The following is a 19,533-nucleotide window of genomic DNA, read 5'->3' as shown; positions in this document are numbered from 1 at the left end:
AACAATGGCAGATGAAATGGAATGTCGATAAGTGTAAAGTACCATTGAAGGACATACATAATCCATTAATGTTAGTGAACTAGCAAAGGATGCAGTTGAGAGATTTAGAAGTTTTAGTGGAGAATGCTTTGCAACTCCAACCAATTCAGAGCCGCAATCAAAAAGGAAAAAAACGTGCAGTACATTTATATAGCACCCTTTACAACCTCAGGACATCCCAAAGTGCTTTACAGCCAATTAAGTATTTTAAAAGTGTAGTCACTGTTGTAATGTAGAAAACATGGCAACCAATTTGCACACAAGCAGCTCCCAAACAGCAATGTGATGATGACCAGATAATCTGTTTTAGTGATGTTGATTGAGGGATAAATATTGGCTAGGACACCAGGCAGAACTCCCATACTCTTCTCTGAATAGTGCTGTGGCACCTTTTAATTTCATTCACCTGAGAGTAGACGGGGCCTTTGTTTATTGTCTCATCTGAAAGACTGCACCTCTGATAGTGCAGTACTCCCTCAATATTGCACTGGACTGTCAGCCTAGATGTTTGTACTCAAGCCTTTGCAGTGGGATTTGAACCAACAATATTCTGACTCAGAGATGAGTGTGCTAGCAACTGAGCCATGGCTGAATCAGCAAGGCCAAAAGAATACTGATCTACATAGCCAAAACAATAAAATACAAGTCAGACAAAGTTGGATCAAATTGCACAATACAGTGTGCGGTGCATGTTGCCAGGGAAAAGAGACATTCAAGCACTTGAGATAGTACAGAGAAGATCCACAAGATCAACCTCTAGTGCAAAAGATCTGAGTTATGAGGAAATACTGAAGAGACATGTACTATGCAGCCTTGGAAAAAGGTATCGGAGAGGTGATCTTATGGATGTAGTGGGAAAGCTAATCCAGAATAATAAATCAAAATAAACTGTGGGAGTAAGATAAGGGGACACAGGCTTCAACGAATAAAAAGTAAATTCACAACCGATTTCACAAACTTGTTCTTCATGTGGTGAGTGGTCAACACTTGGGACTGTTGCAAAATTGGGACAGCAGTTCCACAGACTAGTTAAGAAACAGGATGAAATTATCTGACTATTCCATTAGTACCCATCAGCCGATGTCCCAGACTCCTCCATCACCATCCCTGGGTATATGGTGTCCTACCAGCTTGACAAATCAACTAGAGTTGGGTGCAGTGGTAACAGTCAGGTGGGAGTAACTATGGGAGACCTTGACATTGATTTCAGAACCCATGATTTTGCATGGTGCCAGGTGAAAAATGGGAAGACTGGGCTTGTGACAGGTGATGAGGGAATGACCTACTTGACCTCATCATCGACTGGTTGCAGATGCACCTGTCCATGTTGGTATTAGTCAAAGTGACAACCACACAGTTATTGTATTCACATAGAATGTTTTTTCTATCATGTGGTGTGGCATCACCACCATGATAAATGGGATAGATCAACAGATCTAGCAGTTCAAAACTGGGCATCCATGAGGCATTGAGAGACATTAGCCCATCATTTCAGCCCAAGGACATTGTTTCAGGAGCTCTTCAAGGCCCAACTATCTTCAGCTGCGTCATTAATGACTTTCAGCCATAGGCCTCCAGTATAAGGTCAAAGGTACGGCAGTTTGTTGATGACTGCACAGTGATGAGCTCCATTCACACCTCTCCAGCAGACCGTGCACACATGCAGCTAGACCTCGACAACATTCAGGCTTGGGCTAAAAAGTGGCAAGTAACATTTGCAATGCAAAAGTGCTGGGCAATGACCATCTCCAACAAGAGAGCTTCTAACCTTCTCTTCATGACATTCAATGGTATGACAATTGTCAAATCCCCATTAGCATCGTGCGGGTCTTTGACCAGAAACTCAAATAGATCAGCCACATAAAAGCCGTGGCTACTAGAGCAGGTCAGAGGCTGGGTATTCTACACTGAAAAGCTCACCTCCTTACTCCCTGACCATCACCTACAAGATGCAAGTCAAGCGGATGATTGAATACTCTCCACTTGTCTGGATGGGTAGAACTGCAATAATACTAAAGTAGTGTTACAGCATCCAGGCCAAAGCAGTTCGTTTGATCAACACGTCATGCACTAGCTCAAATATCCAAGCCCTCCACCACTGGAGGACGTTGGCTACGGTATGTATTAACTACAGCATCCGCTGCAGCAAATTGCCACGGTTTCTTTGGAAGTATCGCCCAAATCCCCGAAGTCCACCACCTGAAAGGACAAGGGCAGGAGATGAATGGGAACACCACCACCAGCAAGCATCCCTCCAAGTCACACACCATCCTGATGTGGCCAGAGATTGCCATTTCTTCTTTATCGCCGGGTCAAACCGCTGGAACTTCCTCCCCAACAAGGGAGAACCTTCACCACATACAGTACAACAATTTAAGAAGGTGGCCACTACCATCTTCTCAGTGGCAATTACAGATGGATAATAAATACTGGTCTTGCAGCAACATCCGTACCCTGAGAATGAATCAAAAAATACATTGAACAAACTTCCAGAAAGTGGTGGAGACAAAAAACCCCTGGAATAATTTATAAAACAACTGGATACCACAATGACGAAGAGTGCTGGTTTGCTGTGGATGAATTAACTAAAATGGACCAAATATCAACTAGTGAGGCAAAAAAACTGCAGAAAAATTAAAAACAAACTTCTCAAAACATGCCAACATTCCTCGAAAATACAGCATGCTGAGTCATTCAGTGGGAAGTGGCGTAATGGTAATGTCACTGGACTAGTAATCCAGAGGCCCAGGCTCGTGCTCTGAGGACACTGGTTCAAATCCCACCCACGGCAGCTGGTGGAACTTAAATTCAATGAATTAATAAATTCAATGAATTAATAAATCTGGAATTAAAAAGCTAGTCAGTATTGTGCCATGAAACTATTAATGGTCATAAAAACCCATCTGGTTCACTCATGTCTTTTAGGGAAGGAAATCTGTCATACTTACCTGGTCTGGTCGACATGTGACTCCAGACCCACAGCAATGCAGTTGATTTTTAACTGCCCTCTGAAATGACCTAGCAAGCCTCTCAGTTGTTCAAAGCAATTTGGGATGGGCAATAAATGCTGGCTTTGCCAGCGGCGCCCACATCCAATGAAAGAATTTTTTAAAACTACGAAAGAATGCAACAAGGTGAAATAGTGGCATATAATTGTTAAAAGATCAGTCTCCAACAGTAAATGTGAAAATAGGATTCGTGTGTCCTATGCAGTAATCCAGAACCTGATGAGCAGAGGATAAGGCTGGGGCTTGAAAGCAAAAATCTTTGACATTTTTGAGCAATGTTTTTGGGGTGGGAGGATGAGGGACTTAGAGAGAAATTTCTAACACTTTAATTTACCACAAGATAAACAGAAATACGACTGAAACACTCCTAAATCCCCACCAAATAAAAATCAATTCAACGTTACAAATTAGTTAAGTCTTGCATCTAGTACGGGTCTGTTGGGCATGCTTTTTCAACATTCATACCTAAAAGTGTAATGGATGCAGAAAGGTTCAAGCAACTTAAATACAGCAATTGTTTTGTTGGGGAGGAGGGGGAATGGAGAAAAGGAAGAGTAATGCGTTGTTGAAAAGCTTTTTCATTCTCAAGAGTCAGTATCTACCCAAGAAGCTGAGAATACAAAAAAAACAGTGATTAACAATGAGATAAGGTCGTACAAAACAGGTCGGTTACTAAACTGAGGAACTTCACCAAACCCATTGCCAGGCAGGGAAAAGCTGAGAACAGAGTCTGCCTTTATATACAGTGTAGTTGTTTTCAGAGGCAAGTTGAGATGCTACCCACATTGAGATCATGCAATGTTTTAAAAGGAGGTAATCTTTTTAGATGCATTATTTTCATGCACAATTGTGACCATACTTCAACAGCAAGTGGATGATTGATTTGCACTTAACAAATCTACCTAACTTGAGTGAGTTTTTTTGATGAGGTAACAGAGAGAGTTGATAAGAGTAATGCAGTTGATGTGATGTACATGGACTTCCAAAAGCATTTGATAAACAAACAGTCATATAACAGGCTTCATAGAATCATAGAATGGTTACAGCACAGAAGGCAGCCATTCGGCCAACCACGTCTGTGCCAGCTCTCTGCAAGAGCAACTCACCTAGTCCCACTCGCCTGCCTTTTCCCCGTAGCCTGCAAATGTTTTCTCTTCAGATAATTATCTAGTTCTTTTTTGAAGGCCTCAATTGAATCTGCCTCCTCCACGCTCTCAGGCAAAGTTAAAGCCCATGGAATAAAAGGGACAGTAGCAGCATGGATTATGAAATTGGCTGAGTGACAGGAAACAGAGATTAGCAGTGGTCTCTGTGACCCTCTGTCCCATCAACAACCTGCCTTTTGTTATCTCTTGTCCCACCGCTGCTTTATTTTCTTAAAGCCTACTACGTTGCTAACATTTGCCAGTTCTGATGAAGGGTCACTGACCTGAAACGTTAACTTTGTTTCTCTCTCCACAGATGCTGCCAGACCTGCTGAGTATTTCCAGCATTTCTTGTTTTTATTTTAGTAGTGGAAAGTTGTTTTTCCAGACTGGAGGAACGTATATAGCGGGGTTCCCCAGGGGTTGGTGTTAGGACCCCTTATTTTCTTATTAAATATTAATGACCTAGACTTTGGTGTACAGGGCACAATTTCAAAATTTGCGAATGACCCTAAACTTGTAAGTATTATGCACTGTGAGGAGGATAGCGATAAACTTCAAGAGGCCAAGGACATGCTGGTGGAATGGGCAGACAAGTGGCAGATTAAACTTAATGCAGTGAAGTGATTCATTTTGGTAGGAAGCACAAGGAGAAGCAATATAAAATAAAGGCTACAAGGGGTGCAGTAGTAAAGAGACCTGGGGTTATATATACACAAATCATTGAAGGTGGCAGGGCAGGTTTAGAAAGCAAACAAGATCCTGGGCTTTCTAAATAGGGGCATAGAGTACAATAGCAAGGAAGTTATGATAAACTTGTGTATAACACTGGTTCGGCCTCAATTGGAGTACTGTGTCCAGTTCTGGGCACCACACTTTAGGAAGGGTGCAGAAAAGATTCATGAGAATGGTTCAAGGGATGAGGCACTTCAGACACATGGATAGATTGTAGAAGAGGAGATTTGATAGAGGTGTTCAAAATCATAAGGGGTCTGGCCAGAGTAGATAGGGAGAAACTGTTCTCGTTGGCCGAAGGGTTGAGAACCAGAGGTCAGATTTAAGGTGATTGGCAAAAGAAAAAACGGTGACATGAGGAAAAACTTTTTTTTTTTTTTAAACACAGCGAATGATTAGGATCTGGAATACACTGCCTGACAGCGTGATGGTGGCAGATTCAATCATGGTTTTCAAAAGGGAATTGGATAATTATCTGAAGAGAAAAAAATTGCAAGGCTACGGGAAAAAGGCAGGGTAGCAGGGCTAGGTGAGAGCTGGCACAGACACGACAGGCTGAATGGCCTTCTCCTGTGCTGTAACCATTGTATGATTCTATCTTCAGATGAGACATTACATTCCAGCCTCACAAACAAGTCTTCAGCCTTTTGTTTTAAAAATCACTCATGAATTAAAATGTATCATTAATTCATTTCAAATAATCTGTATACCAAGTACACCCCAGCTTTGTTAGAAGCTGGAGGCTTATGAAATTTAAGAGTGGAATATTTGCTATGCACTTCCTTAATCTCTTAATAGCCACATTTAGGAAGAGCAAATCAAGATTCATCATGCATTTACTTCACAATAGCCAGCCACTTGGTTGAATGCCCGCAGTTCAGCACTTCTGTAGGAGACGCTTTCGTGAAGTAGGTACACTGGCATTTTTCTGAACTTCCCATAAAGTGAGAAATGATTTGTTGCTCAATGTACTAACAGATATTGCGAACAACGAACACAAACAATTGATCACTGGGCCCATTTAGTAATATGATTTATGACTGATAACACAGTATTCAAAGAGGAACAGTGAGCATTCCCAATATTTCTGGCAACTTTCTGCCCTTAGCCAGCAAGCTTATGAAAAATAGGAATTTATTTCATCTATTGTTTATGGATCCTTGATATGTGCAGATTGGCTGCTGTATTTGCCCAAATAATAAGTACACTTCAAAAGCAATTGTTGGCTACTAATAGTTTTAGGCTGTTCTGAGGACATGAACATACACAATATAAACATGATCTTTTCTTCCCTTCCTGGGGTTCACAACAGGTCTCAGTTTTCCCCTTAACTGTCACTTACTGTACCGCAATATCTCCATTAACTCTTCACCTGATCCAGATTTATTTCATCACTATTTTATTCCTCATTAAAACATGCAGCTGTACTAGTACTGTCCAATACATTAATCACTAGCCACATGTGGCTATTGGGAAATCTAGATGTGGCCAACTGCATTTCTATTAGTACGCTAAAAGCTGAGTAGATCATTTTTAGGGACATGATCTCAATATTCATATGCACAGGCTTATGTATGTGTAGTTTAATTCCTCAGCGAGTTTGTTGGTAAACTGGTATGGTGAAAAGCAGAATCAGAGTTTTTTTTTGATTAAGTGCTTTATTTTCTTGGTAACTGAAGTTAGATATTTGTTAAGTAAATATACATATGTGAAGTAAATTTACCTGTACTGTGAGTGTATGCAAGATATTTTCTGCTAAAACTTGAGCATCGTGGCTAAAACAGTGTTACCATAGCCACACTTGTGGCGAGTCAGCAATTTCAATTGTTCTAACAGTACTGTCCAATCTAAAACTAAATTCTCAGGCTTTATCTTCCTGTTTCAATATTTATCCACTTTTCCCTGAAAAGATACGATGGTCTCTCCCTCAACTACACACTGTAACGAAGCATTCCAGGTTCCCAAGTAACTCTGCATAAACACATTTATCTACACTCTCTCCTCACTCTTTTAATGATGATTTCAAATTGATGACTCCACACCATTAACTCTCCAACCCAAAGAAAGTCTTGCCCTATTTATCCTATAAATCAAGTGTAAACAATAGGTTGAAACTGATTCTTTCCACTCCACACATCTTGATAGTGGAGATAACTGGTTGAAGGATATCCAATATGAAACAAAATGGAATTTTGTTCCATACAAATGCATAATATTAAGAGTAGTCGTATTTGTCTTCCTAATTAACTTTGTTGGTAAATGCAATTGTGAAGTGGGATAGAAAATAACGTCCGGAGAACAGTCCAGAATCACCCTGATAATAGGACAAATGTCACATTCAGAATGCTCTGTAGCAGACAGGTGCAAGGAATCCGCTTGCTTTACATCATCTCAGTTTCCATGGACTAAATAAAGACATTTCCACAGCTCCACTGTGGAGCCAAGACGTACTATTACAGCTTTTAAGAAATTACACCAATACAGCATTACTGTGAAGGCAAGTACATACCATTCAATACATAGTACCAAAGCTTCCCTTCAAAACATGTTATTTTTTAATTGTTCATGGGATGTGGGCATCGCTGGAAAATCCAGTATTTATTGCGCCTCTCGAACTGCCCTTGAGAAGATGATGGCCCACCTTCTTGAAATGTTGTGGTCCTTGTGGTGTAGGTACACCTACAGTGCTGATAGTTAAAGAGTTCCAGGATTTTGACCAAGCAACAGTAAAGGAACTGCAATATAGTTCCAAGTCGGGGTGGTGTATGACTTGGAGGGGAACCTGCAGGTAGTGGTGTTACCATGCTCATGCTGCCCTTGTTCTTTTAAGTGGTAGAGGTTGTGGGTTTGGAAGATGCTGTCAAATGAGCCTTGGCGAGTTGCTGCAATGCATCTTACAGATGGTACACACTGCTACCACTGTACACTGGTGGTGGAGGCAGTGAACTTTTAAGGTGACGACTGGGGTGCCAATCATGCAGGCTGCTTTATCCTGGATGATGTACAGCATCTTGAGTGCTTTTGGAGGTTCGATCATCCAGGCAACTGGAGAGTATTCCATCACACTCCTGACTTGTGCCTTGTAGATGGTGAACAGGTTTTGGGGAGTCAGGTGCTGAGTTACTTGCTGCAGAATCCGCAGCCTCTGACCGGCTCTTATTATTTATTTGGCAGGCCCAATTAAGTTTCTGGTCAATGGGAATTTTTAGGATGTTGATGTTGGGGGATTCAGTGATGGTAATGCCGTTGAATACCAAAGGGAGATGGCTAGATTCTCTTTTGTTGGAGATAGCACTTGCATGATGCAAATGTTACTTGCCTGATGCAAATGTTACTTGCCAAGCTGAATGTTGTCGGGGTTTTGCCTCATATGGACACAAACTGCTTCAGTATCTGGGGAGTTACAAATGGGACTGAACGCTGTGCAGTCACCAGTGAACATCCCCACTTCTGGCCTCTGACCTTATGATGAAGGCAAGGTCATTGATGAAGCAGCTGAAGATGGTTGGAGCTAGGACACTGTCCCTCAGGAGCTCCTGCAGCAATGTCCTGGGATGATTAGACTCCAACAACCTTCCTTTCTGCTAAGTATGACACCAGTCAGTGGAGAGTTTTCCCTGATTCCCATTGCCTTCAATTTTACTTGGGTTCCTTGATACCATACTTGGTCAAATGATGCCTTGATGTCAAGGGCAGGCACGATTACTACGCCTCTGGAATTCAACTCTTTTATCTATGTTTGGTCGAAGGCTGTTTTGAGGTCTGGAACAGAGTGGTCCTGCCAGAACCCAAACTGAGCATCGGTGAGGAGGTTTTAGTGAGCAAGTGCCGCCTGCTGGTGATTGAGAGTAGACTGATATGGCAGTCATTAGCTGGAATTGATTTGTCCTGCTTTTTGTGGACAGAACACACCTGGGCAATCCCGCGACCTCTACCACCTAGAAGGACAAGGGCAGCAGATGCATGGGAACACCACCATCTGCAAGTTCCCCCTCCAAGCCATACACTATCCTGACTTGGAACTACATCGCCATTTCTTCACTGTCACTGGGTCAAAATCCTGGAACTCCCTTCCTAACAGCGCTGTTGCCATAACTATACCCCAAGGACTGCAGCGGTTCAAGCAGACAGCTCACCACCACCTTCTTAAGGGCAATTAGGGACTGGCAATAAATGCTGGCCTAGCCAGCGATGCCCACATCCCATGAACAAAACAAAATTCCCCTTTGTCAGGTAGATGCCAATGTAGCTGTACTAGAACAGCTTGGCGATGGGTACGGCTAGTTCTGGAGCACAAGTCTTCAGCATTGGAAGTCTTGAGTGCTGGGGAAGGAGAGTTCAACAATTTTCCAGCATTATCATCTTACACTTTGCCAAACATACTCCCAAAAATGTAACCAACAAGTCATCTGATTTAACTAACATTTTCTTGTTAATTTGCTGTATTTTTTTGCTGTAGTGGATAAATGTCATTACAAAAGAAAGCAACCCTTTGTTGTCAGGGCCCACAGCCTTTGCTGTATCCAGCGCCTTCTGCCATTTCTTGATAGCACATGGAGTGAATAGAATTGATTGAAGACTGGCATCCATCATGCAGGGGATCTCTGGAGGAGGCCAGGATGGATCATCCACTCGGCACTTCTAGCTGAAGATGGTTACAAACTTTGCCTTTTGCAAAAGAAATCTTAATCTATAAAACTGCATCAGTCCTGCGAGCTCTCATTGCTGATGCTGGGCAACAAAATAGGAAAGGAGGATTGCTTTCTTCACCAAACTAATTCCTGGGATGGAGGGACTGTCCTGTGAGGAAGGATGTTTTTCCTGGCTGGACAGTCTAGAACCAGGGGACACAGTCTCAGAATAAGGCCGTTTAGATCTGAGATGAGGAGGAATTTCTGTACTCAGAGGGTGGTGAATCGTTGGAATTCTCTGCCCCAGAGGGCTGTAGAGGTTCAGTATGTTCAAGACTGAGATTGATAGATTTCTACATATTGAAAACATCAAAGGATACAGGGATAGTGCAGGAAAATGGTGAAGTAGATGATCAGCCATGATCTCAATGAATGGTGGAACGGGCTTGAAGGGCTGAATGGCCTACTCCTGCTCCTATTTCTTATGTTCTAATGAAATGACATTTATCCATTTCAGCAAAAAAAATCAGCAGGTTAAAAAGAAAGTATTACAATTAAATTAGATGGCTTGTTGGTTACATTTTTGAGGGCATTTTAAGCATAGTAGATGATAATATTGTAAAATTATGGAACTCTACCTCCCCAGAACACATTCCCTCCCTCCCTCCCCACCCCCCCCCCCCCCCCCCCCGCCAACAAACGTGTACTTTTCAACACTGCAACAACACAACTTCCAATTTGACAACAATTATGAAGCTAGGACAGTGTTCTTTGGTCAGAACTTAAGTCAGTCAGAAAGGGCAAGCAAACCTGTCCTAATAATTTAGAATTATTAGAATCCGTTGCCTTGTAATTTTTAGTCTACCTTGCTCTACTTGTTAATGCCTAAACAGAAAGCCTTTGAAATTGTTCTCTGAAAAAAAATTCTAATTCAACTGCAAAACTCAACTGTTTCTATTTTGACCATGAGCTATGAAAGTTAAGTCAACGTTCATTACTACAGTACAAATTCCTCAGGTTATTATAGCAAACACCAAGAGTACAGTCCAATAATGATTTGCTGTTCTACTCTTCCACCCGATCACTGACCTTCCCTTTTGTTCTTTTTCCCACCCTCCCCCCTTTCACTTGCTCAACACCTATTACATTTCTAACTTTTCCCAGTTCTGACGAAAGATCACTGACCTAAAACATTAACTCGATTTCTCTATGCACAGATGTCGCCTGATTTGCTAAGTATTTCCAGCATTTTCGGTTTTCACTTCAGATTGCTCCCTGTAATGTTCCAGTCGGGGGAGAGGGGCAACTCAAGTGACTCCAGATGAGTAAAGGAGTATATATTTTTTTAAATCACTTCTCCAGGAGCTAATATTTTCTTGCTTAAAATGGATCAGTGTGTTGAAAAAAGTATTATCCCATGACTTTTGTTCCTCTTCAATTCTAGTGTTTATATATGCAGACTCTTATCAACACATGCTGACAATTTCAATTGTAGTTATGCTATTATGCTATATATTCAATTTAATGCAACATTCCACTAGTCCACTTCATTACTACCTGGTCAGGTAAATACAGCGTTTCACCAAATTTCTTATTAAATTACTTTGCCATATTTTAAAATCATGGAGTTTTATAGCATAGAAAGAGGCCATTTGCTACATTGCGCTTGGCTTGGCTCTCTGATCTCTTCAAATTTAAGTGCCATATATTTTGTAATACACACCAGTTCACAAATCTTGATTCAAGACAAGAATTTGTTAATTTGCCGTAACTAACTTTACCAGTCCAAAGTCCAGAACCCGATGCACTAAACTGTGGTACTCAAATCAGCTGTTAATGACAATCAAATACCACTCCTCAAAGCATCTTAAGAATAAGCTATTAACAGCTGAAAAACAAGGCTACATTGTACTATGCTAGTCTTTCTGGAACTAATCTGCTCCAGTGGAAAAGAATGTATGCAACAAGGCATAATATTCATTCCCTCAACCTCAAATCCCTTCTCTGACATCAGCAGATCTCTATGGCTACTTGGCCACTTAATCAAAAACTTGCTTAAGAAAATGTCAAATATTAACTGTAAAATGCTATTAAATGAGTCCTGTCAAGGTATGTTCTCAGTCTAATCAACAGTACAGTTTGTAGTAAGCAATATCAGTCAACTTGAAGAGGGAGCAAATTCAGCTTTATACATGCAACAAATAAACATGTGAAATGAAAAACATTAATACACCAAACAAAATATTCATGTATACTTTTGTTTCTATTTCAAAAATTTTTCACAGGTGAAATGTGAATATCAGATAGCACCAATACTAATGTTAGCTTTTTGATACCATGTATTATTTTGAATATTATTTTCGACACTGGAAAAAGATTCAGATTTAGACTGAGAACAACAGATCTTCCAAGATATTGTTCATGGGTTAAAAAAAGAGAGAAAATATTGGTTTAGAACACTCAGGATACATTTAAAAAAACAATCTCGTCAAGCTGTAAAGATAATGAGCAGAAATTTGCTGGAACTTGGCACCTTGCAGCATGCCCAGTTAGTAAAACATTTTCCTGCACCTTCAGCTCAATTTGTTTTGGCCCTGTTAAGTTGCTGGAAGTGGTTTTCGCAGATGATATTGTGCGGTTGGAGCTAGTCAGAGTAATTTACAGCAAAGGAGGAGGCCATTCGGTCCATGCCGGCTCTCCGCGGAGCAATCCAGTCAGTCCCACTCCCCCGCTCAATCCCCAAGCAATCCAGTCAGTCCCATTCCCCTGCTCAATCCAGTCAGTCCCATTCCCCTGCTCAATCCCCATAGCCCTGCCTTTATTTCCTTCAAGTAACCATCCAATTTCCTTTTGAAATCATTCATTGTTTCTCATAAGCAATGTGTACCAGGTCATTCCCTTCGCTGCATAAAAAAGTTCTCACATCCCCCCTGCATTTCTTGCGCAAAACCTTAAATCTGTGTCCCTTAGTCCTTGTACCATCAGCTAATGGGAACAGCTTTTCTTCGTCTACCCTATCCAAACCTGTCATAATCTTGTTCACCTCTATCAAATCACTCCTCAATCTCCTTCGCTCCAGGGAGAAGAAACACAGCTTTTCCAACCTAACCTTGTAACTAAAATCCCCCATCCCTGGAACCATTCTGGTAAATCTGCTCTGCGCCCTCTCAAGGACCCTCACATCTTTCCTAATGTATGGTGACCAGAATTGGATGCAATAAGCTAGTTGGGGCCTAACCAGAGCTTTATAAAGGTTCAGCATAATTTCCCTGCTTTTATGCTCTATGCCTCTATTTATGAAGCCCAAGATCCCATATGCTTTGCTAACCACTCTCAATGTGTCCTGCCATCTTCAACTTGAATAATGGGCCAAACGGTACGTGCACCAAAATGGATGATTGTGTCTTGGCACAGCTCAAGACAGGATCGCAAAAGTATTGATTGAAAAACTGCTTAGTTATCTTACCCCACTCCCACTACCGCTGAAACCCTCATTCCCAACTTCAGGCTGTATTATTCCAAATCCTTCCCAACAGGCCTCCAAGAATTTGCCAACCCCAACTGTCTGCACAAACTTCAAAGTACCAAATTCAAAATATCTGTCCTCATCTCCTAGCCAATCCACAGGCTCAGCTCTGTATATCACCATAACTTCCTCCAGTCCCACCGTAGCATTCTCTTTTGTGCGCCGAGACTGGACTCCTTTGCATTTCCACTCTCTATAAACCTTTGCTGCGTTGCACCAGCACCTTACTGCTCTTGTGTTGTCACCTCTCTCCTCTCCTTAAAACTGATATCTTTAGCCATGCCTTTGCGCACATCTCTTAATTTCTCTCCCTCAGTATGTGGTGTCCAGCTGTTGATTCTGAAATGTTTTCGAATATTTGATTGTTAAAGATACTACAAAATTTTGGTAATTTCTAAACGTGACAATATTGCCGAGGTAACTGTGAAATCATACACTTGGTTCTAATGGAGCATAGTTTACAATAATTCACTGACAAGAAAGAAAATGAAAATATGTGTAACTCTTTAAACATTCAACATCCTGTGGTTCACCATTGACTAGACACTTAACTGGACCAGTCACACAAATACTGTGGCTACAAAAGCAAGTCAGTGACAGGTCAATGATCAGCAGCAAGTAACTCAGCTCCCGACTCCCCAAAGCCTTGCCACTATCTACAAGGCACAAGTCAGGAGTGTGATGGAATGCTCCCTACTTGCCAGGATGAGTGCAGCTCCAACACCAAGGAGTTCAACACCATCCAGGTCAAAGCAGGGGGACTGGAGAGCATCACTACCCCTGGAAATGTCACCTTAATTTGATTGGCTAAGTTTTCTTTAAAGAGTTTTGCTTTTGTTACTGTACATTAGTGGTGGCTCTTTCAAAAGGGGCACTTAGTACATCTTAATTGGCAACCTTCTGGTTGGATCAAAGAGAGGCAGATCAAAGCAGTTCACTTGATCAGCACCCCATCCACCACCTTAAACATTCACTCCCTCCACCACCAGCGCATCGTGACTGCTGTATGTGCCATCCACAAGAAACACTGCAACAACATCACCTAGAAGGACATGGTCAGCAGGTGCATGGAAATACCACCACCTTAGATCCCCTCCAAGTCACACACTATCTTGACTTGGAAAGATATCACTGTTCCGTCACTGTCGCTGGATTAATATCCTGGAACTCCAACCTAAATGCATTGTGGAGTATCTTCACCCCACTGACTGCAGTCCTTCAAGAATGCACCTCACCACAACTTCTCAAGGGCAATGAATGCTGGCCTTGCCAGAAATGCTCACATCCTGTGAATAAACAAATAAAAAGCAAAAGTTCCCTGAACACATCACATTTTTTCCCCCAACAGGCATATTTTGAATTAATATGGTCATTGATTTGACTTCTGCTATTAACTTCTTTAACCAGAAAGAGAAAATGTAAAAGAATACTTACAGGTTGTATATTTTGTAATGGTTTTTATGCTTTGCATCCAGAAACCTAGGTTAAGACAAAAAAAGTTTTTTTTTTTTTAGATTTGACAAAATGGTTTGCCACTAAACTTTCAACTGAAATCTTCAGAATTACACTCTTCTAAACACTAATTTGTAAATCAATGGAAAACATTAATTATTTTTGCATGGTTTCTCATCAAGAATGGGATTAACAATTTGCATAATTTAGGCAAGCTCTGTTAGACAAATATTAAGCCAGCCTTTCCTTTCAGTGATTGTTCAAACATGAAAAAAAAGGGGGCTGATTAGAAACACACTTGAATTCAGACAAAAGAATGTAGCTGCTAATGTCTCTTCACAACCACTAGCAGAATTTTAAAAGATCTCAACAATTTGCAACGCAAAATCAATTACATTAATCATACATAGATATGGAAAGATGGATAGTAATAAAACAAACAAAGCCATTTGACACAGTATCCACACAAAAAACTATTGGGGAATCAGTGGACTGAATTTGGATCAAATGTGCTGTTCATTTTCTTGGTGTATTTCCTAACATATTAATACAAATATAAGAAAATAAGAAATAGTAATATTAGCATGTAACTCTTTGGTTAGCAATTCAATAATATCATGGCTTAACTTGCAGGTACATCAACTCCACTTTTCCACCCTATTCTGGATTCCCTTTGTATCCAAAAATCCAACAATCTAAGTCTTGGATATACTCATATCCACAGCCCTTTAGGGTAGAGAATTCCCAAGATTCAAAACACTCTGAAGGAAGAAATTTCTAATTTCAGCCCAAATGGTCAACCATTATCCATGGATTATGTCCCCTAGTTTAGACACTTCAGCCAGGGAAACAGCCTTTAGTTGGACAAGAAAAGAAATAAAACGAAAGGAGCTGTTAATGGTAACAGTAGAACCATTACCAGTACCTGCTGTTCGAAAAAAGTGGGAGCAGTGGTATATGAAATTGTTGAACTCAGTGTTGAATCCAGAAGGTTGTAAAAGCATCTAATTGAAAGATGAGGTACTATTCCTCGAGCTTACATTCAGCTTCATTAGAAGGGTGTAGGAAGCAGAGGACAGAGAGGACAGAGTGAGAGTTGGACAGAGAATTCTCAATTTTGTTACAGAATATGCATTCTATTCACATATTGTAGGAAGAGAGACTAGCTTGATTGACAATACTCCAGAACTGTTCACATCTACATCAATCTCCACAGCATTCGTCACACAATACTCCCAAGCCAACTGCAACATGCTCAACTAGGACTTCCAAAAAGCCTGTGAAAAGGTACCAAACAATATGTTATTCTACAGGACAGAATCTTGTATTATCAGTGGAGAGCTGCTACAATGCTTTAAGAATTGATCACATTGCCATAAGCAGAAAGTTGTGGCTCATGGCTACGGATCTGCTTGGAGGCTGGTTACTAATTGTGCCCTACAGAGATCAGTCTTGGGGCCATTACTGTTTACATAAATAACCTAGCTGTAAGTGCTTGAGGAATAACCCGCAAACTCGGAGGCATTAAAATCTGTGTGAGGGTCAGGACTACAGAGGGAAAGGATCTTCTGTAAGCATACCTAAAGTGTGCTGCAGGAATGAGGCAAAGGCTGTAAGTTAGCCTTTAACTCAGGTAAGTGCAGTGCATCACACTTACAAGCTACATGACACAGAATTAAAATCAGTTGAGAGTGAGAAAAGGATCTTGGCATTATTGTCTCTGAATGTTCACGATCAATGCCGAGAAGCCAAAACAAATAGGGTATTAGGTTGGAGAAATAGAACTATTCAATATATAACAAAGCACAATGTCTTGGGAATGGTATGGGGGGGGGGGGGGGAAGTGAAAAGGTGGCTTCTGATATTTATGGTGTTGAATCCCACACTTTACCCAGAAAAGGATGCTAGGTTAGCATCTTCCTCAAAACAGCCTTCCAGAAAATGCGTCCACAGAAGCCTGCAAGAAAGGGAGTACACACCGAGCGAAAGACTTTGCTGTGAGATAGAGATACTGACCTAATAGTTGATGTGTCTCAGTCCCTACGTTGGAATGAATATTACTGTTTGATTTGCTGTTGTATTAATGTCCAGCAACTCCTACGGGGGAGGTCTCAGCAACATCTTCCTGGATGTTAATCATCCAGATGGTGGCCTAGTGGTAATGTCACTGAACTAGCAATCCAGAGGTCCAGGTAATGCTCTGGGGACACTGGTTAAAATCACACCAATGCAGCTAGTGGAATTTAAAGTCCTGCTTTCACATTAAGGATACCCTCCATCATGTTGTGTGGCACTAACACCGTGCTAAATGGGATGGATTCAAAACAGATCTAGCAACTCAAAACTGGTCATCCATGAAGTGCTGTGGGCCGTCAGCAACAGCAGGATTGTATTCTACCACAATCCACAACCTCATGGCCCGGCATATCCCCTGATCTACCAATACCATCAAGCCAAGGGATCAACATTGGTTCAAAGAAAAGTGCAGGAGGGTGTGCCAGGAGCAGCTCCAGGCATACCTAAAAATGAAGTGGCAACCTGGTGAAGCTACAACACAGAACTACATGCATGCTAAACAGCTGACGCAGCACGCGATAGACAGATCCAAGCTCTGTGGTCCTGCCACATCCAGTCATAAATGGTGGTGGACAATTAAACAATGGACAGCAAGAGGAGGCTCAACAAATATCCCCATCCTCAATGATGGGGGAGCCCATGACATCAGTCCAAAAGACAAGGCTGAAGCATTTGCATCCATCTTCAGCCAGAAGTGCAGAGTGGATGATCCATCTCGGCCTCCTCCTGAGGTCTGCAGCATCACAGATACCCAGTCTTCAGCCAATTCGATTCACTCCACGTGATATCAAGAATTGGCTGAAGGCACTGGAAACTGCAAATGCTATGGGTCCTGACAACATTCCGGCACTAGTACTGAAGACTTGTGCTCCAGAACTGGCAGCGCCCTTAGACAAGTTGTTCCAGTACAGCTACAACACTGGCATCAACCCAACAATGTGGAAAATAGTCCAGGTATGTCCTGTACACAAAAAGCAGGTCAAATCCAATCCGGCCAACTACTGTCCCAGTCTATTCTCGAGCATCAGAAAAGTGATGGAAGATGTCGTCGACAATGCTATCAAGCGGCATTTACTTAGCAATAATCTGCTCTCTGACAGTCAGTTTGGATTCCGCCTGACCTCATTACAGCCTTGGTCCAAACTTGGACAAAAGAGCTGAACTCCAGAGGTGACTTGAGAATGATTGCCCTTCACATCAAAGCAGCATATGACCGAGGTAGCATCAAGGAAGCCCGAGTAAAACTGGAGTCAATGGGAATTAGGGGGACAATTCTTCACTGGTTGAAGTCATACCTGCACAAAGAAAGATAGTTGTGGTTGTTGGATGTCAATCATCTCAGTCCCAGGACATTACTGCAGGAGTTCCTCAGGGTAGTGCCCTAGGACCAACCATCTTCAGCTGCTTCATCAACTTTCTTCCCCCCCCCCCATCATAAGGTCAGGAGTGGGGATGTTTGCTGTTGACTGCATAAGGATTCAGCACCATTCATTACTCCTCAGATACTAAAGCAGTCTGTGTCCATACACAACGAGACTTGGACAACATTCAGGCATGGGTTGATAAGTGGCAAGTTACATTCACGCCACACATTGCCAGGCAATGACCATCTCAAACAAGAGAGAAATCTCCTCTTTATATTCAATGGCATTAACATCACTGAATTTTTAAAAAATTCATTCATGGGATGTGGGCATCACTGCCTATGACAGCATTTATTGCCGATCCCTAATTGCCCTTGCGAAGGTGGTGGTGAGTTGCCTTTTTGAACTGCTGCAGTCCATTTGGGGTAGGTAGACCCACAGTGCTGTTAGGAAGGGAGTTCCAGGATTTTGACCCAGCGACAGTGAAGGAACGGCGATATAGTTCCAAGTCAGGATGGTGTGTGACTTGGAGGGGAACTTGCAGGCGGTGGTGTTCCTATGTATTTGCTGCCCTCGTCCTTCTAGATGGTAGAGGTCGTGGGTTTGGAAGGTGCTGTCTAAGGAGCCTTGGTGCATTGCTGCAGTGTATCTTGTAGATGCTACACACTGCTGCCACTGTGCGTCAGTGGTGGAGGGAGTGAATGTTTGTAGATGGGGTGCCAATCAAGCGGGCTGCTTTGTCCTGGATGGTGTCAAGCTTCTTCAGTGTTGTTGGAGCTGCACCCATCCAGGCAAGCGGAGAGTATTCCATCACACTCCTGACTTGTGCCTTGTAGATGGTGGACAGGCTTTGGGGAGTCAGGAGGTGAGTTACTCGCCTCAGGATTCCTAGCATCTGACCTGCTCTTGTAGCCCCGGTATTTATATGGCTACTCCAGTTGAGTTTCTGGTCAATGGTAGCCCCTAAGATGCTGATAGTGGGGGATTCAGCGATGGTAATGCCGTTGAATGTCAAGGGGAGATGGTTAGATTCTCTCTTGTTGGAGATGGTCATTGCCTGGCACTTGTGTGGCACGAATGTTACTTGCCACTTATCAACCCATGCCTGAATGTTGTCCAGGTCTTGCTGCATTTCTACACGGACTGCTTCAGTATCTGAGGAGTCACGAATGGTGCTGAACATTGTGCAAACATCAGCGAACATCCCTACTTCTGACCTTATGTTTGAAGGAAGGTCATTGATGAAGCAGCTGAAGATGGTTGGGCCCAGGACACTACCCTGAGGAACCCCTGCAGTGATGTCCTGGAGCTGAGATGATTGACCTCCAACAACCATAACCATCTTCCTTTGCACTATGACTCCAGCCAGCGGAGGGTTTTCCCCCCGATTCCCACTGACCTCAGTTTTGCTAGGGCTCCTTGATGCCATACTCGGTCAAATGCTGCCTTGATGTCAAGGGCAGTCACTCTCACCTCACCTCCTGAGTTCAACTCTTTTGTCCATGTTTGAACCAAGGCTGGAATGAGGTCAGGAGCTGAGTGGCCCTTGCGGAACCC

At 42.2% G+C, this 19,533-nt stretch overlaps 1 protein-coding gene across 2 annotated transcripts in view; it reads right to left on the bottom strand.

Annotated features, from left to right (window-relative positions):
- ptenb (phosphatase and tensin homolog B) overlaps positions 1–19,533 on the bottom strand; it is a 161,949-nt gene that overhangs the window by 55,395 nt on the left and 87,021 nt on the right. For both annotated transcript variants that reach the window (XM_068052523.1, XM_068052524.1), the window contains exon 3: positions 14,519–14,563. In XM_068052523.1, the coding sequence (XP_067908624.1) occupies positions 14,519–14,563 (45 nt within the window). The remainder of the gene's footprint in view (positions 1–14,518; positions 14,564–19,533) is intronic.

Source organism: Heterodontus francisci, chromosome 20 (genome assembly GCF_036365525.1).
Source record: "Heterodontus francisci isolate sHetFra1 chromosome 20, sHetFra1.hap1, whole genome shotgun sequence".
NCBI lineage: Eukaryota > Metazoa > Chordata > Chondrichthyes > Heterodontiformes > Heterodontidae > Heterodontus > Heterodontus francisci.
Note: the sequence above shows the minus strand (reverse complement) of the source record. Positions and strands in the feature narration are given on the sequence as shown.